Here is a 22,532-nt window from a genome sequence, read left to right on the forward strand (position 1 = left end):
CCCATTATTTAAGTCCTGAGAGGATGAGACCGAGTCCACAAATGCTGTCTAAAATCACTAGTTCCCTTTCGAAAAGGTTTTGTAACAGGGATCAACAGAAGAGAGATTTGTGTTCAAAATCATTCATACCTTTTCAAACATTGACAAGTGCAGAGATTAAAATAGGGTGCATTTTGCATCCCAAAACTCAGTTTATAGTTAAGGGACGCAATAAAACAACGACCTCTGCATCCACGGGATGCACTACTGTACTACTGTACTGTTTTTTATTCTAGTTTATTTTGCTAGCTTTAGTTATATAATAATAATTTCTTCTACCGTTTTTACATGAGTATAACCACATTATAACCATATAAAATGAAATGGGAGTTAAATGCTGCAATTTGTACAAATGGCAAAATATGACTCCTAATGTCGTTGAAGTGGGACTCATAAAATGTCCCTGGGACTCATTTCTAAAAGACCATTCCTGCATCCCGGGACTCATTACATTGAACACCTATTTACATCACTGCAAGTGTAATGCTGTGAGATTGTATATCTGCGATTTTGGAGAACTACCGTTTACTAAAAACATTTAATGTCACAGATGCTTTCCCGGATTGAACGGGTTAGTGATAAGAGATATTTTTTGTAAACTATATGAATCACGGTTCGATAATACCCTTTACAAAAGTACAAAATCATACAATAAAGTGCACATTACAAAAAAATCCGACAAAGTTCAGAAGACACTTTGTAAAAGATTGATCATATTGTCGTCCACGGTACCCCCGAAGCTCTTGCATAAAAAACGGGGAGGGGTGTCTACGATGAAAGGCCCTTACAGTGCCTCATTCCTGTTTTGCATATTCTCTATGGAATATCGTTTTTCGTCGTCATTTCTCGTGTTTCTGCAGATACAGCTCCTCAAGGGCTTAAACTGGGATTCCAGGTGGATTACGCTAATATGGTATAGGTCAACCTGAAACAAGTCGGGATCGGACTCCTCCACATTCCTCCATAATAGCAGCCGCGGGAGAATATGAGGTCAGAAATTACTCAAAGACAATTCCCTGACATTCAAAGTTTCATTTGAAGCTGTACGTCGTCAACTGTAGCACTGCCTGTATGTACAGTTGGGTGCCACCAATATTGTCCCTTATCATTTGACCCATTTAGGCCCGACCTCAAAACTTCCAAATCCTTCTAAATCCTCCAGTTTTCTGAAATAAATATTTTCACGATTTTTCAAAAATAGCAGACCTACAAGCTCGTAGCGCGCCACTCGGTGGCGCGCTACGAGCTTGTAGGTCTGCTATTTTTCAATAGCTAAATTATAACATGTTTAAAACACCAAAAGGGGTTTTGCGCAGATCACGCAAACCTCAGCAAAAAGAAAAGGACAATATCGATGGCCTCCAACTGTACAGCTCCTCGAGGGCTTAAACTGGGATTCCAGGTGGATTACGCTAAATACGGTATAGGTCAACCTGAAACAAGTCGGGATCGGACTCCTCCACATTCCTCCATAATAAAAAAAGACGATTCCCTGACATTTTAAAGTTTAATTTGAAGCTGCATGTCGTCAACTGTAGCACTGCCTTGTATGTACAGTTTCTCAAGGGTATAATTCCATCTGACCTATTACAACCTTTGGGAAGAAAAGTCGGCTTGTTGCATGTACTTGGCGTTTTTATCCACATGAACCCCCCCAGCGTTCCCGTTCTGAGCATGTCGTTATAGGTGAGCGTTCAACAGGTGAGCATCCAAAGCCTCCAAGAGTGGCAGGTTAACAAGCTTCGCACGGCTGCACCGTTCTCTCTCTCACGCGTGCGGGATCCGCTCATCCGCATACAGGGATCTGACTTGTTGTGGTGCAGAACACTATACCGGCGCTTCAGGTAGAAATGGATGAGAAGCTACACAGTAGAAACCCCTGAGCGCACATTTAACTCTCTCTCTCTGTGTGTGTGTGTGTGTGTGTGTGTGTGTGTGTGTGTGTGTGTGTGTGTGTGTGTGTGTGTGTGTGTGTGTGTGTGTAAAGTCTGGGGTATTTCCCAATGGAAACCCTGGATCAAGATTATCTTTCATCCCACCTGCAGGTAGACTGGTATGCACGCACACACACACACACACACACACACACACACACACACACACACACACACTCACACACACACACATAGAGAGAAATGCACGGATAGTGTGTGCTATGCAGAGGTGAAAAGCTGAAATCACGCACGCACATGCATGTTTTCGCTCTCTCTCACACGCACATGCACACACAGTGCTGCACACACACAAAAGAGAGACAGAGAGAGAGAGAGACAGAGAGAGACAGAGAGAGACAGAGAGAGATATGAGGAGGAGGAGAAGTGAGTTATGTGATGACTCTCATGAGGGTGATTTTGGGGGTCATGGATGGAGGGAGCAGAGGAAGAAGGTATTAACCTTTCCTGACCCACATGTGTGGAGTGATAAAAGAGCGTACCAAGTACAGCTGCAACTCTTCACTAGGAATACTAGATCACTAGGGTTTAAGTGGTTAAGAGGGACGGTGAAAATGAAACGAGAGTGAGGAGAGGAGACAAAGGAAATCACTCCAGCTTAGAAAACAATCAATGAATTGGAAAAATGGAAGGGAGAGAGAGAGACAGACAGAGAGCGACAGAGAGAGAGAGAGAGAGAGAGAGAGAGAGATGCAGGGATGAAAGAGTGAAGGGACAGAGACATCTGGCCTGGACCACTGACTGGACAGAACAACATGACACACGGAGATCAAACACACACACACACACACACACACACACACACACACACACACACACAGAGCAGTGGTTTAACTATCCTATTTGTGAACATTGTGAGAATATATTTTCCTAGGAGGCCGCTCTTCTCCTTTTCACCAATATCAAAATTTAGCAAAAACACAAGACAATTGTCAGACACACACACACACACACACACACACACACACACACACACACACACACACACACACACACACACACACACACACACACACACACACACACACACACACACACACACACACACACACACACACACACACACACACACACACACACACACACACACACACACACACGGTGCAGAATTACAGATGTCATGCTAATTTATGGGGAAAATAGATGCTCGCACACGCATGCACGCACGCACAAATCACGAAAGTCATCACTCTCACCCCAAACCCTAACTCTTGAAGTCAGTAAATTAACCCCAAACCCTAACTCTTGAAGACAGTAAATTAACCCCAAACCCTAACTCTTGAAGACAGTAAATTAAAAAAACTGTCCCCAGATTAACGACCACACACACACACACACACACACACACACACGCATAACAAACACACACACACACACACACACAGGAATACCCTGGGGGGAGAGAGAGAACTGCTCGCAAATCAAAAGCAAACCACAAATTAAGTGAAGAGCTGCCTGGCTTACAGCAGCAGAGGATGGAGCGATGGAAGTTTAGGGGGGGTAGATAGAGCGATTATACACAAAGTGTCCTTCGCTGCTTTGCTGTGGCATGCCGGGGGAGGCAACATCAATACACAGGGATGCTAACCAAGTGAACAAGCTGGTGGTAGGTCTGCAGTTGGGCAGTTAACCCGTTTTGACCTGAGATCAGATTCTAAAAATGTCTTCTACATCCTGACAGTTTTCTGAAAAAGCTACGTTTCTATGTCAGTCGTTCTTCGATTTTTCAAAAATAGCAGACCTACAAGCTCGTAGCGCGCCACTCGGTGGCGCGCTATGAGCTTGTAGATCTGCTATTTTTCAACAGCTAAAGCATAACATAATGCTAATACCAAAAGGGGTTCCCGCCCCAAAATGGGTTAACACATTTTCCAGTTGCTAGCCACGGTTGCTATAGGGTCTCGCCTGCACTGCGTCTGCGCGACCAACTCCATTAGCTTCCGTATCAGCCACGGCCTTTCCACACTCTTTTCTTGGAAAATACGGCGCTGTACGTGATGTCGATCAGATCGGCGATGTTTGGAGGTCATTTCTGATTTTTCCGGTGATCGCGATTGGAATATTGCCGTTTTCCGGAGCAAAATGTTCCTCGCCTTAGCTCGCTAGCATTGGCGCTATTGCGATTAGCATCCAAGATGGCGACAAACCGGATGCACGTCATCATACTAAAATTGCTTCTCATCGCCTAAAGCGCCACCACATTTGTCCACCAGATGGCACTCATTGTGATAAACTTGACGGTCTGGAGGAGGTGGTTGCGGAGGGTTAGGATGAGGAGGATGCTAGATGCTTGATCTTAATTCGGGTTTTTTTATGCGTTTTATTTATCTTGGTTTGGTTCTTGACCGTTACGTTTCAGTGAACCTGAACTACTGTTGCTGGTATGACATCTGAAATCTCCCCCAGGGATAAGAAAAAACAGCCTAGAGGGAGGAGTGACATGTCCTACAACATGTCCTACCAGGATCTGCTGGAATTCACCCACTTACGTATGAGAGAGAGAGACAGAGAGAGAGAGCATTCTGACATTCATGATTTGTGGAAATGTACGGTCACAGTCACATCATACAGACGCACGCGCGCACGCACGCACGGACACGCGCACAGCGAAAGCATGGGGGCCCATTTCTCTCACACACTAAACATTGTGCTGTCTAGTCATTCACACTGCCATGCCTTGCATGAGGGAGTTCTCAGTACTTCTCACTGACATACCATTTCAACGGTCGTGCATATAGGAATAACGCTATACCTGGGTAAAACAATGAATAAAATAAAAACATCTGGGATCTTCATTTTGTATAGGTACAGTTTCACCCAGTTCATGGCGTCTTGAGGTACAGAACGTAACAAAAACTATATAATATACTGTTTATCTACACAACTTTTGGCTCCTTCCTCTCTTTTCCTGTACAGGGCTGTCCTCCCTCCATCGTCCTCTCCTCTACACTGCTCTCCTCTCCTGTGTGTGAAGTTTGCCTGGTGCCAACAGCTGCATCTGTCATTACACTAGTTTTTCTTCGGTCTCTGTGTGTGCGTGTGGTTGCGTGTGTGTGTGCGTGCGTGCGTGCGTGCGTGCGTGCGTGTTCTGAAATACCACAGTATGAACTGCACCAGACTATACAACAAACTAGTGAAACTCTACAGTGGGTGTCTAAGCAACAGGCAATGTGAAGTTCGAGTGAAATATGAAGAAAGCATTATTCATAATCCTCATTAACTATTAATGTATGGCACCGAGTTCTGCAGTAAATGCCTCCGGGTGCCATCAATCAATGTCATATGTCATATCACGACATATGACATTCAATGTATGCTTCCCTATGAAAGCCCCACAGTGTATCAGTGACATATTACTTTTTACTACACGGTAAAACTATGTCTCAATAAACGTCCCTGTAAAACTGCCTAAACTGTCATCTCTTTTTATTTAGGGTGAGAGATAGGATAAGAGGTAGGTGTGTGTGTGTGTGTGTGTGTGTGTGGGGGGGGGGGTCATATCTGCTGATAACCCTAGAAGAATTATAGGGCCCGTTATCATCATACGGTAGCATGTAAGAGGATAGGGAGAGAGGGGGGGGGGCTGGGGGGTTGGGTTTCTGTCGTTATGAACAAAACGTACATTTCTGTTTGGCTCTTGGGCTTCGTAAACAAAAAGTGCAAATGGTGCAGCTATATGATATATGTAATAACTTACATAATTTAATAACGTTATACTTTAAAAAAGAAAAAACATGAATAGTGGAATTGATTTACGTGCACGCGCGGCAGGTCCAGTGAACGCTAAACCACAGCAAAGATCAACAGCCCGGTTACCTTGGTCACCATGACCCAGCATTTTGTAGCCCACCCAGTGAAGTCATTAATTTGTCACTCACTCACACATACACCCACTAGACACTGACCCCCGACGTGCACAGGCAGGCACACACTCACATGTACGCGCACACACACAAACCACGTGAACAATAAGAAAATGGAAGGTGGGAGATCAAGTGAATTCATCTTGATGGGTCGTGTTCCATTTGACTGCCAGGGAGCACTGACAGCCACTGGGTGACATTAACCACATGAACCCCGGTGTCCCTATTCTGGGGGAAACAATCTGTGAAAAGAACAGATGTTTAAAGGCAAGGGGGGGGGGGGGGGGTAGTATATAGTATAAAGCCCTGGGGGACTCCAGTCAATGAAGGTTTAAAGCCTTCCGTCCATGTCCGTCTGCCAGATCAGCGCTTCTCAAAGTGGGGTCTACAAGCTGATGCGACTGAGCTTGTAGATCTGCTATTTTCAAAAAGGTTTTGATTGTGATCTTATGGGGTTTCCTGCCACAAAATATTTTCAAATATAGGTCCGCGTCTAAATATATATCAATTTTGGGGGTCCTTCACACGGAAATGTTTGAGAACCACTGTGATCAGCAGTCATCGCCAAGGTTAGGGGTTTAATTCCCGAGTAAATGAATGGATTGAGCAAGGCATTAACACCAGGGTTAAGGGTTTAATTCCCTGCGTAACTCAATGCGTTGAACAAGACATGAACACACATGCCGGGGTTAGGGGTTGAATTCCTTAGGTATACCTCAATGGTTTGAGCAAGGCATTATCACTGCCATGGGGTCAGGGGTTATATCCCCTGTGTAAACTCAGTGGGTTGAGCAAGGCGTCAACGCTGCCAGGTTAGGGGGTTGATTCCCAGTGTAGCTCAGTGGTAGGGCTTTGAGGGCGAAATGTAGTTGATCGTATTTAAGCAAGGCACATTAACACCTTCGATGACATCCTCCAAAGTGCTGAATTCACATTCTAATTATTACTCTATGTGGAGGGTTGAGGGTGCAATACCACCAGGCTGATCAACGTGTTCAAGATGAATCGAGAATGGACCACAATGGAAACAAGCCCCTGGGGCTTTTTGTGTTGTACTTTTAGAATAACTTTTGACTGTACTACCTGCACTGTTAACAATATTGTTAATAAAGTATTCAATCAATCAATCAATCAAAAGATGTGCATGTCATTCCCAAGCCAATGTTTTGAGGGGCGCCGATTTTGATTCACCCAATATCCTGTGTACTGTACATCGTACATATGTGCAGGACTTCAGATTCGGGAACAGGGCAGGCGCGCTGACAGCAAGGACTAAAGGTTTATGTATGAGGCTCACCCATGCGAGCCACATCAACCACATCAATAAGCATTAAGCATACCGTCCGTGTTGGCGAGCTGTAGACTGGTGGACGGAAAAGGTTACAACCTGAGCCTCCCCCCCCCCAACCCCATCCCGCCAACCCTCCATGATCACTCTGCGCACTCAAACAATATCACAATGACCGGGGTGGGGTTTTGAGGCCGAATGCTTGAGGGAAATCGCATACAAGTGTTACTGTTGACCGAGTGACAAGACCGAGTCAGACAATCAATCGGGAGAGCCAACGCGAGGAGGATGTGCCAACAAAGTGTTATTTTGCTTCAGATGCCTCCTGCATTACATTCTGATTTTGGTATGTATGAGTGGCCATTTGCAGAGTAAGCAGGGGTTGTAGAACATGGATTGCAAATAATATAGCCTACCTCAGGTGTAATGAACACTAAATACAAATTAGCGCGGAAAAATAGTACCATCGGGAAAGCATTTTACAATGAGGATATACAACAGTACGCAATTCAATATTGTATTTAACTAAGGTATTAACAGACAATTAACACATAATTAACATCACCAAAGTATTGGCATAATCACACATCTGCAGTTATAGCTGAAAAATACACCTAAAATAAGAGTTAAGTTAAGAGTAATGAAATAGAACAACAAATAGATGTATACTTCAAATTGAACCATGCCAGTGTACATGTAGCCTAGGCCTATAGCTCATATAGTCTATTCATGATAAACAATAAAAAATAAAAAATAAAAGCCTGAGTGGGAGAACATTATGACATGGAAATCAAGTTTACATTTAAAATGAGGTAAATATGTTGAAATTACAAGGCCTCCAGCCCCTAACGTAGAGCAACAGGTATGAGACTCGTCCAGGTTTACTGTCTGATGATGGTGATTTCTTAGGTGTGGTCTAAAAAAAGCACATGCTTCCATAATAATAATGATCTTGTGAATATTCAACGAGGGGGCGGGGTTAGCGCTGCATACGATTCAGAGCGGGCCCACTTGAATGAGCTGTCCATACTCCATACTTTTATAGCCTTGAGCTAAGCATAAAATAGTGTCTGTGTGCGTTTCCAAAAAAATGCTAATTCCTCTCATTAGCTCTGGAAAATACAACAATTTCAGGTTTCTATTTTCTATAAGTGATATAAAGTCGCACAATAATATTGCCACTGTAAAATACAGTACCACAATGCAATGCAAAAACATTCCAAAGACGCACCGGCGTGTTCCTGAAGGCTTGCGGTCTATAATAAAATGTTGCAGCGAGGCAGGCAGGCAGGCATGTATGCAGGCAGCATGCATGTTGGAGTCTGTCTCGGCGCTGCCTGCCTGCCCTGCACCGGAGGGTGCACCGTGCAAGAGAGCCCGGCTAGTGTCTTGTGTTGGAATGAGAGACAGAACGAGCGTCTGCGCAACATATTTCGGCTTCTAGATTAGAATACCGAGACTTCAATTTTAGCCTATCCTAAACACAATAAATAGCGTTCGATTTTAAGCAGAAACTTTGGAGTAGGCTAGTCTTCCCTTCCCAGTAGTAGTACCAACTGATTTCAATCAACTAATATATATTTTTTTGTATTTCCTCCTGAGTCAATGAAACGTTGCGCGCGACACATGCATGCAGCGATTTTTTTTAAAGTGCAATGTGGTCATTCTTACCAATACCGCACCAACAAAATGCAATAAACCAAAGTGGAGAGCCACTTCATTTCTGAAGTAGCGAAACGATAAACAAAATAAAATGTGACTTACTCCGTGTGTACTCTCCGCCAGCAGCAGCACGGCCAGCACGGCTATCACACAGACCCTGCCGGGGAGGAAGAAATAAACACTTAAAACAGCGACACTCATGCGTCCATGAAGACGGGTTTAAAACAATAATATAAAAGAAACAAGTGTCTCGAAAGTCGTAGCAAAGGCAACATTTAGAAACAACGTTAATGTTTAAAAAAAGTTTTTTATCATATGCAAACTTACGAAAGCTTCATGTTGTCTCCCTCGGCTGTGTCGTGGTGTCTTCTTGGTGAGCTCTAGTCTAGGGGGGAACGCAGGTTCTTCACAAGCCGCTGGTGTGCACCTCACAGGCGGCTCATCGACGGCTCCAAGCGCCGCTTCTCACCTAAACCACCGGAGGAGAGAAACACAGAGAGAGAGAGAAAGTAGTTCTTGTCAACGAGTACACCCTTTTCCTCCAAAAACAAATGTATTCGCTACGATTCGTAACGTCAATTCGGCTGTGTTTTGTCGTTTCCCTTTCCCCCCTGTGCGCTATAACAGACGGAACGAGAAGGTTTATTATATGTTCCAACTCACCAAAGGGTTTCAGTGGGGCAATTCAAAGCGCTGCTGTCCCGGTCAGAGCTCTCTCAGGCGCCCTGACTGTTCTGCAGCATACGAGAGGAGCTGGAGGGGAGGGGCCAACCAACGCACCCTGTCAGTACCTATCGTGGCACTACTTGTTGCCAGCAGTTCAGAGTGTGCGCGCGCGACACACACACACACACACACACACACACACACACACACACACGCGTGAGTATGAACTAGGACCCCAATGGAAACAAGCTATGGGCTTTGCACAAGAGTTCGTAAAAAGTTCTATACCTTGAGTCAATGTCACTGTGGAAGGATATATAAGGTGGCGAGTTTAAAAGAGGGTCCCAAAGGCAGCTCTGTCCAGTTGAAGTAGAAAAAAATCCTTTATGTCATTAATTAATTAAATATGAAAAACAATTAAGGGTTAAAAACACGACCAACGTGTTTTCGACCTGCATGGGCTTTCATCAGGGTCAACTGCCATATAGCCTTTCTTGGGTTTAAAATCCTCTTAGCAGACCTTATATGAACTGTAGGCCTACTTTCGTGTGCTTTTTTCGGCAAACTGTTTAATAATAAAGTATAAATCAATCAAAACACACACACACGTGCACAAAACGAAGGTTTCGAAGTTATGAGCGATTTATATCTTGTGTGGCATCGTGAACCATCCAGACCTCTGCAGGTCATCTGGGAAAGGCCTAATTTCTGTCCCTACAACGAAAGATAAATGTTCTGGAACTGTATCTGGAACAAACTTCCAGAAAACTGCGGGTCTGCTGCCACTCGTATATTTCCTTTAAAACACAACTTATTTTGTTTTATGCATACTAATGTAATTTTATTTTTCTTGAATTGCTTGATATTCTGTTATCAAAGCATTGGTGAACAGTAATAGATCAATTGCCTAAATACAAAGTAATATAGCCTAAGTTGAACCAGAGAAAAGGCATACAATATTGTTAGCATTATTCCCATGCATGGAAAAATAGCAAAGAGAGATTAATTGCAAACATAGGCCTACAAAACTCTCGTGGGGTTTCCATTTTAAACTTACAGAAGCTGTATACGAATATACTTCTTGGAACAATGTTGGCATATGTTGTGTTTTTGTGTTTCACTTTAGTATTGTCTTTATTAAAATGTTGATCACATCGGTATCCAGACCGCTCGCCCCCGCAGCAGTTCTGGTATTCTTGTATTTGTTTCACTGAGGTTAAGATTAGGAGTAAGTTTAGGATTAGGCATAGTTTTACTGAGGTTAAATTCAAGGGTATGATAGAAATGGTAAATGGTGCATTTATATAGCGCCTTTATCCAAGGCGCTTTACATAGATTGTGCATCAATTCACCCATTCACACACACATTCATACACCGATGGCGGAAGAAACCATGCAAGGCACTATAGCCAGCACATCGGGAGCAATTTGGGGTTCAGTGTCTTGCTCAAGGACACTTCGACACTAACTCTGGGGGAGCCTGGGTTAGAACAGGCAACCTTGCGGTTACCATCCATCCAGCCACTCTACCCCTGAGCCACCGCCGCCCTAGAAGAAGTAGAAGAAGTTATACAGTCAGTCCACAGTTCAGTCAGGTGTCATTGATGGGCATGGGAGGAAAAACTGCATCCGGAAGTTTGGTGAAATACATTGGCTGGACCAGCTTGTGAACAAACACTATCTGAACGATTGGGACCATCGTCAGTTAATCGGTTCAGGAAATATAAAAGAAGACATATCACAGGTAGTTTTCTAACCTTGTTATTCAATGTGCACACTGTGTCTATACAGCGGTACCGTATATGCATCGTTTCTAGCTCAGGCAGTATCGCAAGATTTGGTTGTCGGGCAAACCCGATCTCACCCAAAAACGGTGAAATAGCATGGATTGGCAATTCCGTACATACACCCCTAGAAAACCCCAACATCCATTATATACTACTGTTTTGACCACGACGGAGGCGTGGCTTTCACTAGTATTGTATGTACAGAATTGCCAATCCGTGCTATTTCACCGTGTTTAGGTGAGATCGGGTTTGACAATAGTTACGATTCTGTGCTATTGGGTTACAACTCGGACGGGGCTGAGTCAGCTCTACCGAACTTCACAATGTTCGACACGGCAACTTGTGCGCTTTAGCGCGCTCAGTGGTGTCTCTCGCGGCTCAAGTTCAGTAGAGACGGCGCCCCGGCCCTCCGTCACAGTCTATGGGGAGGATTTCAGCGTAATATGTACAGATTTTGGGGTTTTCTGGGCATGTATGTACGGCAATGCCAATCCGTGCTATTTCACTGTATTTGGGTGAGACCGGAGCCGAGCCAAGTCGAGCCTAGTGGCAGTCTTGCGATACTTGCGTCACGTTCAGAAACTTACTTTGTGCTCTTTAGAATCTAAAGTTTAGATAGCTCAATAAACGTATACAGTGTACACGTCGAAAAGCAACACAGCAGAAGAACGAATGTGTAACATGTCTACTTTTATTTTCCTGGGCAGAGTATATTCCACAAAGGTTGAAGTTGAAATAGTGTTCTATAAGTTAGTCCACCTGGCCCTCATTGACTCCAATGTTCCATGGCAGTTTAACTCCCACAAATCTGCAAGCTGGAATTGCTGGATAGAGAAAATGACGTCGTAGATGACCGTATACCTTTACATTTAGTAATACGGTTAAGTTTAGGCATATAGTTTTACTCAGGTTCTGTTTAGGAATACCTGGTGGCGATGGATTTGATCCGGGGAGAGCATATTTTGGGGCGACCGTGCTTGTATGACTTCAAAGTTCAACCATTATAATTGGCTAAAGTTCCAAGTTTATTATTATCCAAGCAAGCAGTAGACCATAACATAGTCAACAGTCGGCTCCGTGCCCAGGTGATATTTCCTGAATGAATGAATATGAATATTCAATATGAATCTTATGAGGGAAATACAGATATACTGTACGTTTTAATAATGTTTTAAGTGTTGCCTCATGAAGCCCTTAGCTGTGGAGTTCCTCAAGATTCTATCCTGCATGGGTCCTCTTTCATATAGTCATAAGCACACTTAGTAGCCTACACGATTATTGCAGATGTCCTGAGTGTATAAAAATAAAGGGTAGATAAAGATTGTATACCGGTAGTTCAAATAGTTTATTTCATATTTGAAACCAAGGACAAACGTTTCGGCTATCCAGCCTTCATCAGTGTGGCTGATGAAGACACTGATGAAGGCTGGATAGCCGAAACGGTTTCAAATATGAAATAAACTATTTGAACTATACAGTCTTGGTGTGTGCGACCCACTACCCTTTATTTTGATATGTTTTGAACGGGTGGCGCACCTATAGTCCGAGCGCGGTGCTCATATGAAGATAGATGTCCTGAGTGACCACACACCAACAGATGCAAGTATTTAGCAGACTTTGAAATGTTGATATTGGATGTCTGAAAGCTTTCTTAGATGTGCTGCCATGGTATAGGCCTTCATTGTACATTAAGCAAAGTGTGCATGCTCTAGACTATATAGACAAGATAACTCAACAACTTAACATTTACTCACTTCAATGTAATGTCTGCCTTATTATCACCGTGTAAAGTATTAATAGGATTTCTGAACTCAAGGTCATTTCGCAGATTAGCCAGCCTTTTGGGCTAAATTTGAAACCTCTTTGAATAAGAGCCTATATTAATAGTAGCCTATTGTTGCAGTTGGTAGCTTATTTGAGAAGTCCTTGGGAGGGTTCCAGGGGTCCCGACTCCCGAGCAAAATGAGGAACAGTTTAATTTCACTATTATTTCACCCATGCTATAGACTTTAGTCTACTGAGAGAATGTATATAGAATTTAGACCAGGTTTCATTCTCTCCAGTGTTATCTCCCCTCCTGGTTGTAGAATTATGTAGGCCTATATAAAGTAGTATAATCTAACAACAACCTCTCTTATGGGGTCCTTGCCACAAACTCTTTTCAAATGGGACCCTAATTTGGGGGTCATTTATATATTATATATATAGGCCTATAAAGGTTTGGGACCACTATTCCAGAGCAGTATACGTGCTTCTTAATGGGATCCAGGGACTATATGGGCTTCTTGAGAGGGTTCCAGCGGATTTTCACCATTATCACGGAACATTAGAATGGCTGTCTTGTTATCTCTACAGACAGTAAAGTATTTTGTCACTAAAGGTTCTTAGATTTAGGGTCCTATATAGGGGGAATTACCATGGGTTCCAGTTCCATTGCAGTTTCCCCGCTTACTGAGTATTTAGGATTTATTTTGTTATTTTTATACAGCCTTTTATTTGTTCTGAATCATATACTGTAGGGCAGGGGTGCCCGCCTGTTTTTTTAATTGAGAGCTACTTTCAAAATGACCAGGTCAACTAGATCTACCCACCAAAAACGTATTCTCATTACTGAAAATAGTTTATAAATGTATACCTGAGGGGGCTTTGGAATAGCGGCCCTGGCTTTACAAATGTCCTGGAATAGGACATTTTATTTTTTTTATTTTAAATTATACATATTTTTAGGAGCATGTCATGTGGTCCACCTGGCTGAGCCTTTGTGATCTACTGGTAGATCACAATCTACCTTTTGGGCACCCCTGCTGTAGGGCAACAATAGTGAATGTCACGAAAAACATGTATGACCATATAGATCTTATAATGTCAACTGTCCATCAATAGCTTAATTACAACATAGGCCTACCATACCAGAATTCAGAAGAATGTGCATTCTAGATAGGCTACAACCTGAATATATGGGGTTTTATTTTCTGGTATAGTCTTTTACTGTCATAGACCAGACGTGATGGACTAATGCACACACTTAAGTCTCCTGCCCTGTAAAGGGCATGGGTAATCCAGTAAAATTGTTCATTCATTTTTTCCCCCCTCCTCTCATTTCTCCCCGAAGCACCTTTCTGTCAATTGTCACAAAAAGCAAATATCTGACCTTTAATAATGCGAGAGGAATGCAACGTGCCAGGACATGGGCCTACAGAAAATGTCAAATAAAGGTTTAATGTCAAACCTTTTTTCTTGTAGCCTGGGGCATTGGAAAAAAAATAACCTTATCACACCCCGAGAAGGTACCATGATCAATCCGCCAATGCACAGGTTCCAACAACCTGCGCTCACAAAACCCAGTTGAATCTGGAAAAGCGTAACAGCAGCGTGGAAAGCTTGCGCACATACTAAGTTATAAACTCTCCTGGAGTATTATTTGTGTTTTTATTTTGTCTCTTTTCTTTCTTTTAACATTTATTTCTTGCTGTGGTGGTGCGCCTGCCCTGCATGCCCTGCCTGGCTGCTCCATATAGCAAGTGTCAGTCAGTCAGTCAGTGCGGCGGAATCTTTGCGCCGGGGGTGGGAAGTAGTTCCGGCTAGGCAGGTTCGCAAGTCGAGGAGAGAAAAAGTTTTCCAGGACTGTGCAGAAGACAGCGCTGCTAGCACCAGCCCGGACAGCATTACAGTCCTCCACACAGCTCTACTCCGCCTAGGAGCAGCTCTCTATCACAGCAGACGGGGCTTTTTCTTACTTTATTATTTTTTTTATTGCACACTTGTTGTGGGGGGAATGCGTCCTGCAACACCGACTGCGAGTGCCGAGTAGTTTTTAGCCAGTGTTTCTCCTCATCGGGCAGGGCGGATTCGGGCAGTGATTTCGTGCAGAAAAGAAGATGAATCAGAGCTTGAAGAGTGCGCGACACCTCGCCGCGGGGCTGCTGCTGTTCCTAGCCCTGTGTATCGCGGTCCAACAGGCAGAGTCTGCGGTAAGTTGGCATTTTGCATTTCCAGACATTATAATCACTGTTATTTAAACGTTAACCCCACCACCACGTTACCAAAGGGGGGAAAAGGCGCACGCTACGGAGCCCGGACGCGTAGTTTTCAAAAACCGGGGCCGTGTCTCGTAGTCTCGCAACTACGCTCCGTTTGACTTGTCGGGAGTTTATAGCTAAATAGGGAATGGCGAGTTTAGAGGCAAGTGTTTTTTACACGCAGCTCTTAAGAATAATCACGTTTTGCAGTTTGAGATTGTATTGCAGTGGGGGAATAATAGCCACCCGCACAAGTCTTATTATAAACGCGTTATTTGCGCGTTTCTACAACTAGTCGCCCCAGCCCAGGGCTTGCTATAGCACCGGTAGGTAGGTACGCACCCAGCAGTCTCTCTCTCTCTCTCTCTCACTGGGGGCTTTAGCGTCTCAGTGCTGCGTGGAAAGCGGAGATCCGATGCCGTGTGTTGCTGTATACGTGCTGCACGCAGCAGCCCGGGACAGGACAGGAGACAAGTCAACCTGTAGGAACATGCCGGCTAAAAAAGAACCGGTGCCATCTTTTTACTTTGGCACAAATCAAGTGCGCGGGGGAATCGGGTCTGTTAACGGACGGACTGAAGTGATAATCGGCGTTATTATTATTTATCAGCGACGCGTTGATCTTTTTTTATTCGGCCGATACATATTCATTTGTAACATCTTTGCGCTAGCTTCTCTTTGATTCTTTTCGTCATGTTTGTGTTTGTTAGCGGCACACTGGCACACGTTTCCTCTGCAAGCATGTGTCACACGCGTGAAAGAAAGAGAGAAAACAAATATGGGGGTTGGAAGAGCCGTCCTCCTGTCATCATATTATTTGCTTTTAACTATAGCTTTGTGTCGTCCATTCCGCAGGTGTGTTGTAGCCTAGCGCACGTCAGTAAGATGCAGCACTTTGACACAGCAAGTTATTAGGCCGTGTTATAGGTTACACATAATCGTCTCACACAGGATTCATAATCGTAATCGTTAATTGATTCATTCTGGCCGCGCACTGCAGATAAACATTACAGCAGAGTGCACGAGTATACGCACACTTTATCCATCACTGACTGACTGTTGTTCAGTTAATGGGCTTAAAAACTCGCTTTAGCATTTGAGAGAAACTTGGAGAGTTGCACACAGGAAGGAGGGAGGTTGCTGACTGTTATTGCTTTTAGAGTTTAGAGTAGACCTTTCCCAGTCTGTCTGTCTGTATACATCACTTGTACAACATGGACGGCGCATCCAAGCAGCTAGCTAGGAGGAATATACTGACACACGAAAAGTTTACATTAATGTTTGCTAAACAACGCAGCTGTGTAATCAAACGTGGTGTTTATAGGTTCATCCACGGAGTCAAACTCATAAATCAGGGGAGGAGAGAGAGAGAGAGAGAGGGAGAGAGAGAGAGAGAGTGGTTTCGAAGAAAACTTTGAAAGCATCTTCGTTTTTCCATGTAATATTACAATTGTACGTTGATTGGCTGCCCCTCCTCATGAATATTCACACTCACACTTACATTATTCATGAGGCGTGGTTAACATGTTGATTCGGGTGGCCACGCCCACTGCAAGGCATGTTCATTCAGGAGTTTAGTATAGCCTATAATGGTTCAGGATGATCACATGATGGAATAGAGCAGTGTGGTTCTCAAAGTGGGGTCCAGGGACCCTCCTTGGGGTTCCACGAGGGGTTTCCAAATGGTCTGTAACTCTGAGAGCGTGCATGGAACCAAATGGACCCGGTTCCATTTGTCGCCTATATACACACTTCCGAGTTATCGGCATCTTTGAACTAAAACATTTGAGAAGCACTAACATATCAGGGATTCCCAAACTGCACCCTCTGTGGTGCGCGAGCGCCTTCTAGGGGGTGCGTGACATGAAAAGGCTAATGGTGGTGCTATGGTGTTTTTTTTTAAATATATGAAAATATTATGCCAATATATGGCAAGTATATGCAGAATATATGCCATATTCAGGTTCATACAGTAGGTGCATATATATGGATATGCACATATAGGAAATTTATGTCTATATAGCTCATGCAGCATATGCAGGCGGACAATTTCGAATAATATTTCTGTTGCATATACAAAATATATGTTTAATTTCCATGTAGGGGTGTGTCAGCTAGGTCTGGAGCTAACAGGGGGCGCACAGCCGGAAAAAGTTTGTGAACCCCTAACAGAATATCATTCCGGCAAGCTTTTGTGTAAATGTTTTCCATTACCTCCTCATATAGGTATAAATCCTGACCAATGCTTTCATTGAATATAATACTTTGTGTCTAACTTCCATAGCACACTATCTGTCTGTAATCTGTGTACAAATAAGGAGAACTAAGTTGCTATCATGCACCTTCATTGTCAATGTCTACAGATCTTCCTGGTTGATAAGGGAATGTGTGTGTGTGTGTGTGTGTGTGTGTGTGTGTGTGTGTGTGTGTGTGTGTGTGTGTGTGTGTGTGTGTGTGTGTGTGTGTGTGTGTGTGTGCGCGTGTGCGAGCGTGAAGGAATGATAACTCCTGTTGTTAATGTTTTGTGGAACTTGCTAACTGCATGCTGCATAGGTTATGAGTTGCCTGTTAGTACCACACATGTTTCAATTGGGAATCATCAGTGTGATTCAGATTTTTTTTTTTTTTTTTCGTTTTTCAATAATTATCATCTGCCATGCAGTTACTGAATGTCTCCCATAAGATTCATTCATTAAAAACAACAGCAGCAGAAGACAGAACTTAGAGACAGATCACAGATCAACCCCGAGTTGACATTCGACACTGGTGGTTGTTGATAACACACAATGGAAACATTAAAACCTCCATCTCTTAGCATTTTTCAATTCTTTATCAAGATGCTGAGAAGAGAGATGTCCTTCTGGTGTCAAAACCGACCCCAATATGTTGCTACAAATCGCCGCTCTCAGGTGTCCAAAACGGCAGTGGTGGAAAGCAACTTAAGTACTGTACTTAAGTACAATTTTGAGTTATTTATACTTTACTTGAGTATTTCCAATTTCCAGTACTTTTACTTCTACTCCACTACATCTCAGAGGCAAATATTGTACTTTTACTCAACTACATTTATTTGAAAACTTTAGTTACTAGTTACTTTGTAGGTTTTGATTACAGTATTATTACAGAACATACAGTGACCACTTTTGCCCTGTATACATTTCGATCATTTGATAATAGCAGATCTACAAGCTCACAATGCGTTGCATCAGTTTGTAAATAGGGCATTAGTTTTTTATATACCCTATATATATATATATATATATATATATATATATATATATTATATATATATGAAATAAGATGAAATATGGAGATACAAGGTTGCAGCCAGACGGTGACGAAATCCACCCCAAGGTTTGTGTGAAGTTCTGTGTGCTGTGTGTGTGTGTGTGTGTGTGTGTGTGTGTGTGTGTGTGTGTGTGCGTGTGTGCGTGCGTGCGTGCGTGCGTGCGTGCGTGCGATAGGTATAGCGGCGTATACAGGTTGTAACCGCATGCGTGGAATGTTACAGCCTGGTACTTGTGAATGAGCCCCGTCATTGTTGTCGTTGAGTTCTAAAGCCAGCAGCGCAGCCAAGGGAATGACGGGACTCACTCAGGGGGCTCCCGATTGGCTACCGGGGGGCGTGGGGGTGGTGGTGGGGGGGCTGGTATTCCGCTGTCCGCTCTGGAATGTGGCATATATACTGCTGGACGGCCCCCGCTTGGACAGCGTATATGGGGTTGGGGGGGAGAGGTGAAAGGAGGTAAAGAGAAAAGAGTGGGGGGAGATGTGGCTAGAGCGGTGCTTCTCAAAGTGGTGTCCGCCCACCAAGAGGTCCCTAATAAGGGCGTCCCTGCCGGCAAAAGTTGTTAATATCGCGTCAAAATCATTTGAAACCCCTTTAACCCTTTTGGTGTTAGCATTATGTTATGCTTTAGCTATTTTTGAAAAACCGAAGAACGACTGACATAGAAACATAGCTTTTTCAGAAAACTGTCAGGATGTAGAAGACATTTTTATAATCTGATCTCAGGTCAAAATGGGTTAATCATATAATGCATTCATTGCATTGGCCATTTGAAAACAGCAGATCTACAAGCTTATACAGCGCACTGCGACGGTGACTTACTGTACTACAACATGAACAAGTTGGACTATAGCACTGCAGGGCAAGAGGAGGAGACAGCGAGAGGGAGGGAGAAGAGCAGAGCGAGACAGGCGGAGGAGAATACGTCCTAAAAGGAAAAGGGTGAAGGACGAGGATAGGATAGGGGAGAGAGAGAGGGAGGAGAATGTGTAGGAGGAGAGACGCGGGCGGGGGCAGACCAGGAAGGAACGAAGGCGGTGAACAGAGGAGAGGAGACGAACGCACGTTTATACAGGAGAAATGAAAGACAGATACAGAGTGAGGGATGGAGCTGTGTGTGTGTGTGTGTGTGTGTGTGTGTGTGTGTGTGTGTGTGTGTGTGTGTGTGTGTGTGTGTGTGTGTGTGTGTGTGTGTGTGTGTGTGTGTGTGTGTGTGTGTGTGTGTGTTTCCCTCTATGGGTAACAAAACAACAACTGAGGATTTTATGAGTGATTAATGTGGTGTCTCCTTCAATTCCCTCTTCCTTCCTTCCTTCCTTTCTTCCTTCCTTCCTTCCTTCCTTCCTTCCTTCCTTCCTTCCTTCCTTCCTTCCTTCCTTCCTTCCTATCCCTCACACTGTCTCCATCTCTTTCTGTCATCATCCCTCCATCATCCCTCCATCATCCCTCCATCCTGTGTCGGCACCGCGTCTTCATGCATAAAACATAAAACATAAAACACCAAATAAGTAACTAAGTGCATTAACTGCATTTACTCAAGTATACTGAAAACATAACAACACATTGTGAGCTTTTGATCTTGCTATTTAAAATAGAGTTTTATACATTCGAAAAACCTGAAATGGGACGTTATTCATTATGAATACTTTTACTTTTGGTACTTTAAGTACATATACCCACTAGTATATTTAATTTGATTCCCTCTCACCAAGTCCCTCTAGTGGACAATATAAACATGGCAGCACACACAGTCACTTAGTTAGAATTCCTCCTGGGAAACAGAACAGACTTAATTAATTAAGACAAATGTAGTAACACAGTTGGGCCGGCGTGAATCAGACAAATTATTATTCCGGATTCTAAATAAAGAAAGACAACTGGGTCGGCCGGTTTCTGTGAGGGCTTAGACTGAGTTACAGTAGGCAATGTATGTTCACAGTACTATAGACAGGGACATCCACATGTGGGTACGTACACTCACACACACACACACAACACGCACGCACGCACGCACGCATTGACACACACACTAGTACATATAGTGTATGTGCACAGTCACACACATCATGCACATGAGATGCATTCGCTTTGATGCCTTTTTTATATTATCTTGAGGCTACATATACTATACCTGACTGATTCATAACCATTATGCCCTTTGTGTGTGTGTGTGTGTGTGTGTGTGTGTGTGTGTGTGTGTGTGTGTGTGTGTGTGTGTGTGTGTGTGTGTGTGCACACGTGCATACGTGTGTTGTGTGTGTTCTGTGGGCTATGACAGGTTCAAAGGAAACCTCTAGGTGTCCATTACAGATGAACTCCTTCACCTGGCTAAAGACTGATGGATATCTCTCTCTCTCTCACACACACACACACACACACACACACACACACACACACACACACACACACACACACACACACACACACACACACACACACACACACACACACACACACACACACACACACCTATCTATATACGTATACCTTCATGCACAACGGAAGGTGTGTGTGTGTGTGTGTGTGTGTGTGTGTGTGTGTGTGTGTGTGTGTGTGTGTGTGTGTGTGTGTCCACTCCCTGCCCGTCTCACCTGGCCTGAGGACACTCATGTAGGACAGTTAAAATGTCTTCTCAAAGTTTCTCAAACGTTTTCATGTCAAGGACCCTCAAAATCACATGTCTGTCTGTCTGTCTGTCTGTCTGTCTGTCTGTCTGTCTGTCTGTCTGTCTGTCTGTCTGTCTGTCTGTCTGTCTGTCTGTCTGTATATTTGGTCACTTGTACACTCTCAGGGCCAGATTCACAACGCCGTTATCGCTCATATCGTGAGCGTACAGACATTTACGAGCATTCCCACGTTACGCGTGGAATTCATCATTTGAACTTGGCCGTCAGTGACGTTGGCGGACGTTGGTCGTACATTCCGCTCATTTCCTCGTCAGCTCGGAGGGCACCCGTACCAGTGATCAAGGCATGTGTATATGTATTTAGAATGCTTTAGTCTTCATGACTGAATCAATGAACAGTCCCCAAAACCTCAAATAAAATATGTAGGCTATGTCAACAACATTCGTCAGCAATATAAAAAAAAAGTACAGCCTATATATATATAGTCGAAATAGAGCATGTATTGCGCAGCTTGCGCTTGTATGCCTATATGCATGCAATCTATGTTTCACAAACATGACGGTCTTGACTGACAGATATAAACAGCAGACTGACAGTCACTACTAGAGCTAATTATATAAAAAAATGGAAGTCCACATTATTGAATGGCATCAGCGTGTTTGCACTTTGCAAGTCGGCAAGTCGGGTGCAGTACTTAGTTTAGACAGTTTGTGGTTTAGACTAGTCATTGGTTATAGACCAGTCATTAGTCCTACAACTACAACCTATCTCAAACCCTCACCCTAAACCTAACCTCCCCACGGGGCAGCACACCTAACCTAACCTTAACCCATGTCTAACCAATGACTAGTCTAAACTAAGTATGCCCCCCGGCAAGTCAAAGTTTTAACGTGAGCTCACCTCACCTCTCCAGCGCTCTCTCTTCCAACCAAAAGGTAAGATTATGCATGCTTTAATGTCTCTGTGCTGCCGGGCTCCCTCGCTGGGCATGCACAGAATTGTTTTGTGGTATCGGTAAGGCTATTAATTATAAGGAACTGCAAACTGTAGCTGTAGGCATTGTTCTCGTCAGTGAACGACATCATGTCGACATGCCTCAGCACCAAACTTCCATTAAGCCATTTTGGGGCGCGGGAACCCCATTTGGTGTTTTAAGCGTTATGTTATGCTTTAGCTATTGAAAAAATAGCAGATCTACAAGCTCATAGCGCGCCCACCGAGTGGCGCGCTATGAGCTTGTAGGTCTGCTATTTTTGAAAAGTCGTGAAAATGTGGCGCAAATATTTGAATATATATTTCAGAGCGAAACTAAAATATTGGCTTCTGGGGGGTCCCTGGAA

General features: G+C 43.7%; 2 protein-coding genes across 3 annotated transcripts in view; one reads left to right on the forward strand and one right to left on the reverse strand.

Moving 5' to 3' along the window:
- col4a6 (collagen, type IV, alpha 6) overlaps positions 1-9,573 on the reverse strand; it is a 200,112-nt gene extending 190,539 nt beyond the window's left edge. For both annotated transcript variants that reach the window (XM_079491001.1, XM_079491000.1), the window contains exons 1-3: positions 9,468-9,573; positions 9,132-9,273; positions 8,907-8,961 (exon numbers count right to left, since the gene is read on the reverse strand). In XM_079491001.1, coding sequence (XP_079347127.1) covers positions 8,907-8,961; positions 9,132-9,142 — 66 coding nt within the window. In that variant the 5' untranslated portion in view covers positions 9,143-9,273; positions 9,468-9,573. The remainder of the gene's footprint in view (positions 1-8,906; positions 8,962-9,131; positions 9,274-9,467) is intronic.
- A 5,340-nt stretch (positions 9,574-14,913) lies between these two features.
- Positions 14,914-22,532, forward strand: part of col4a5 (collagen, type IV, alpha 5 (Alport syndrome)) — an 87,134-nt gene continuing 79,515 nt past the window's right edge. The window contains exon 1 of the mRNA XM_079491002.1: positions 14,914-15,228. Coding sequence (XP_079347128.1) covers positions 15,136-15,228 — 93 coding nt within the window. The 5' untranslated portion in view covers positions 14,914-15,135. The remainder of the gene's footprint in view (positions 15,229-22,532) is intronic.

This window comes from Electrona antarctica (genome assembly GCF_951216825.1).
Source record: "Electrona antarctica genome assembly, chromosome: 21".
Classification (NCBI taxonomy): domain Eukaryota; kingdom Metazoa; phylum Chordata; class Actinopteri; order Myctophiformes; family Myctophidae; genus Electrona; species Electrona antarctica.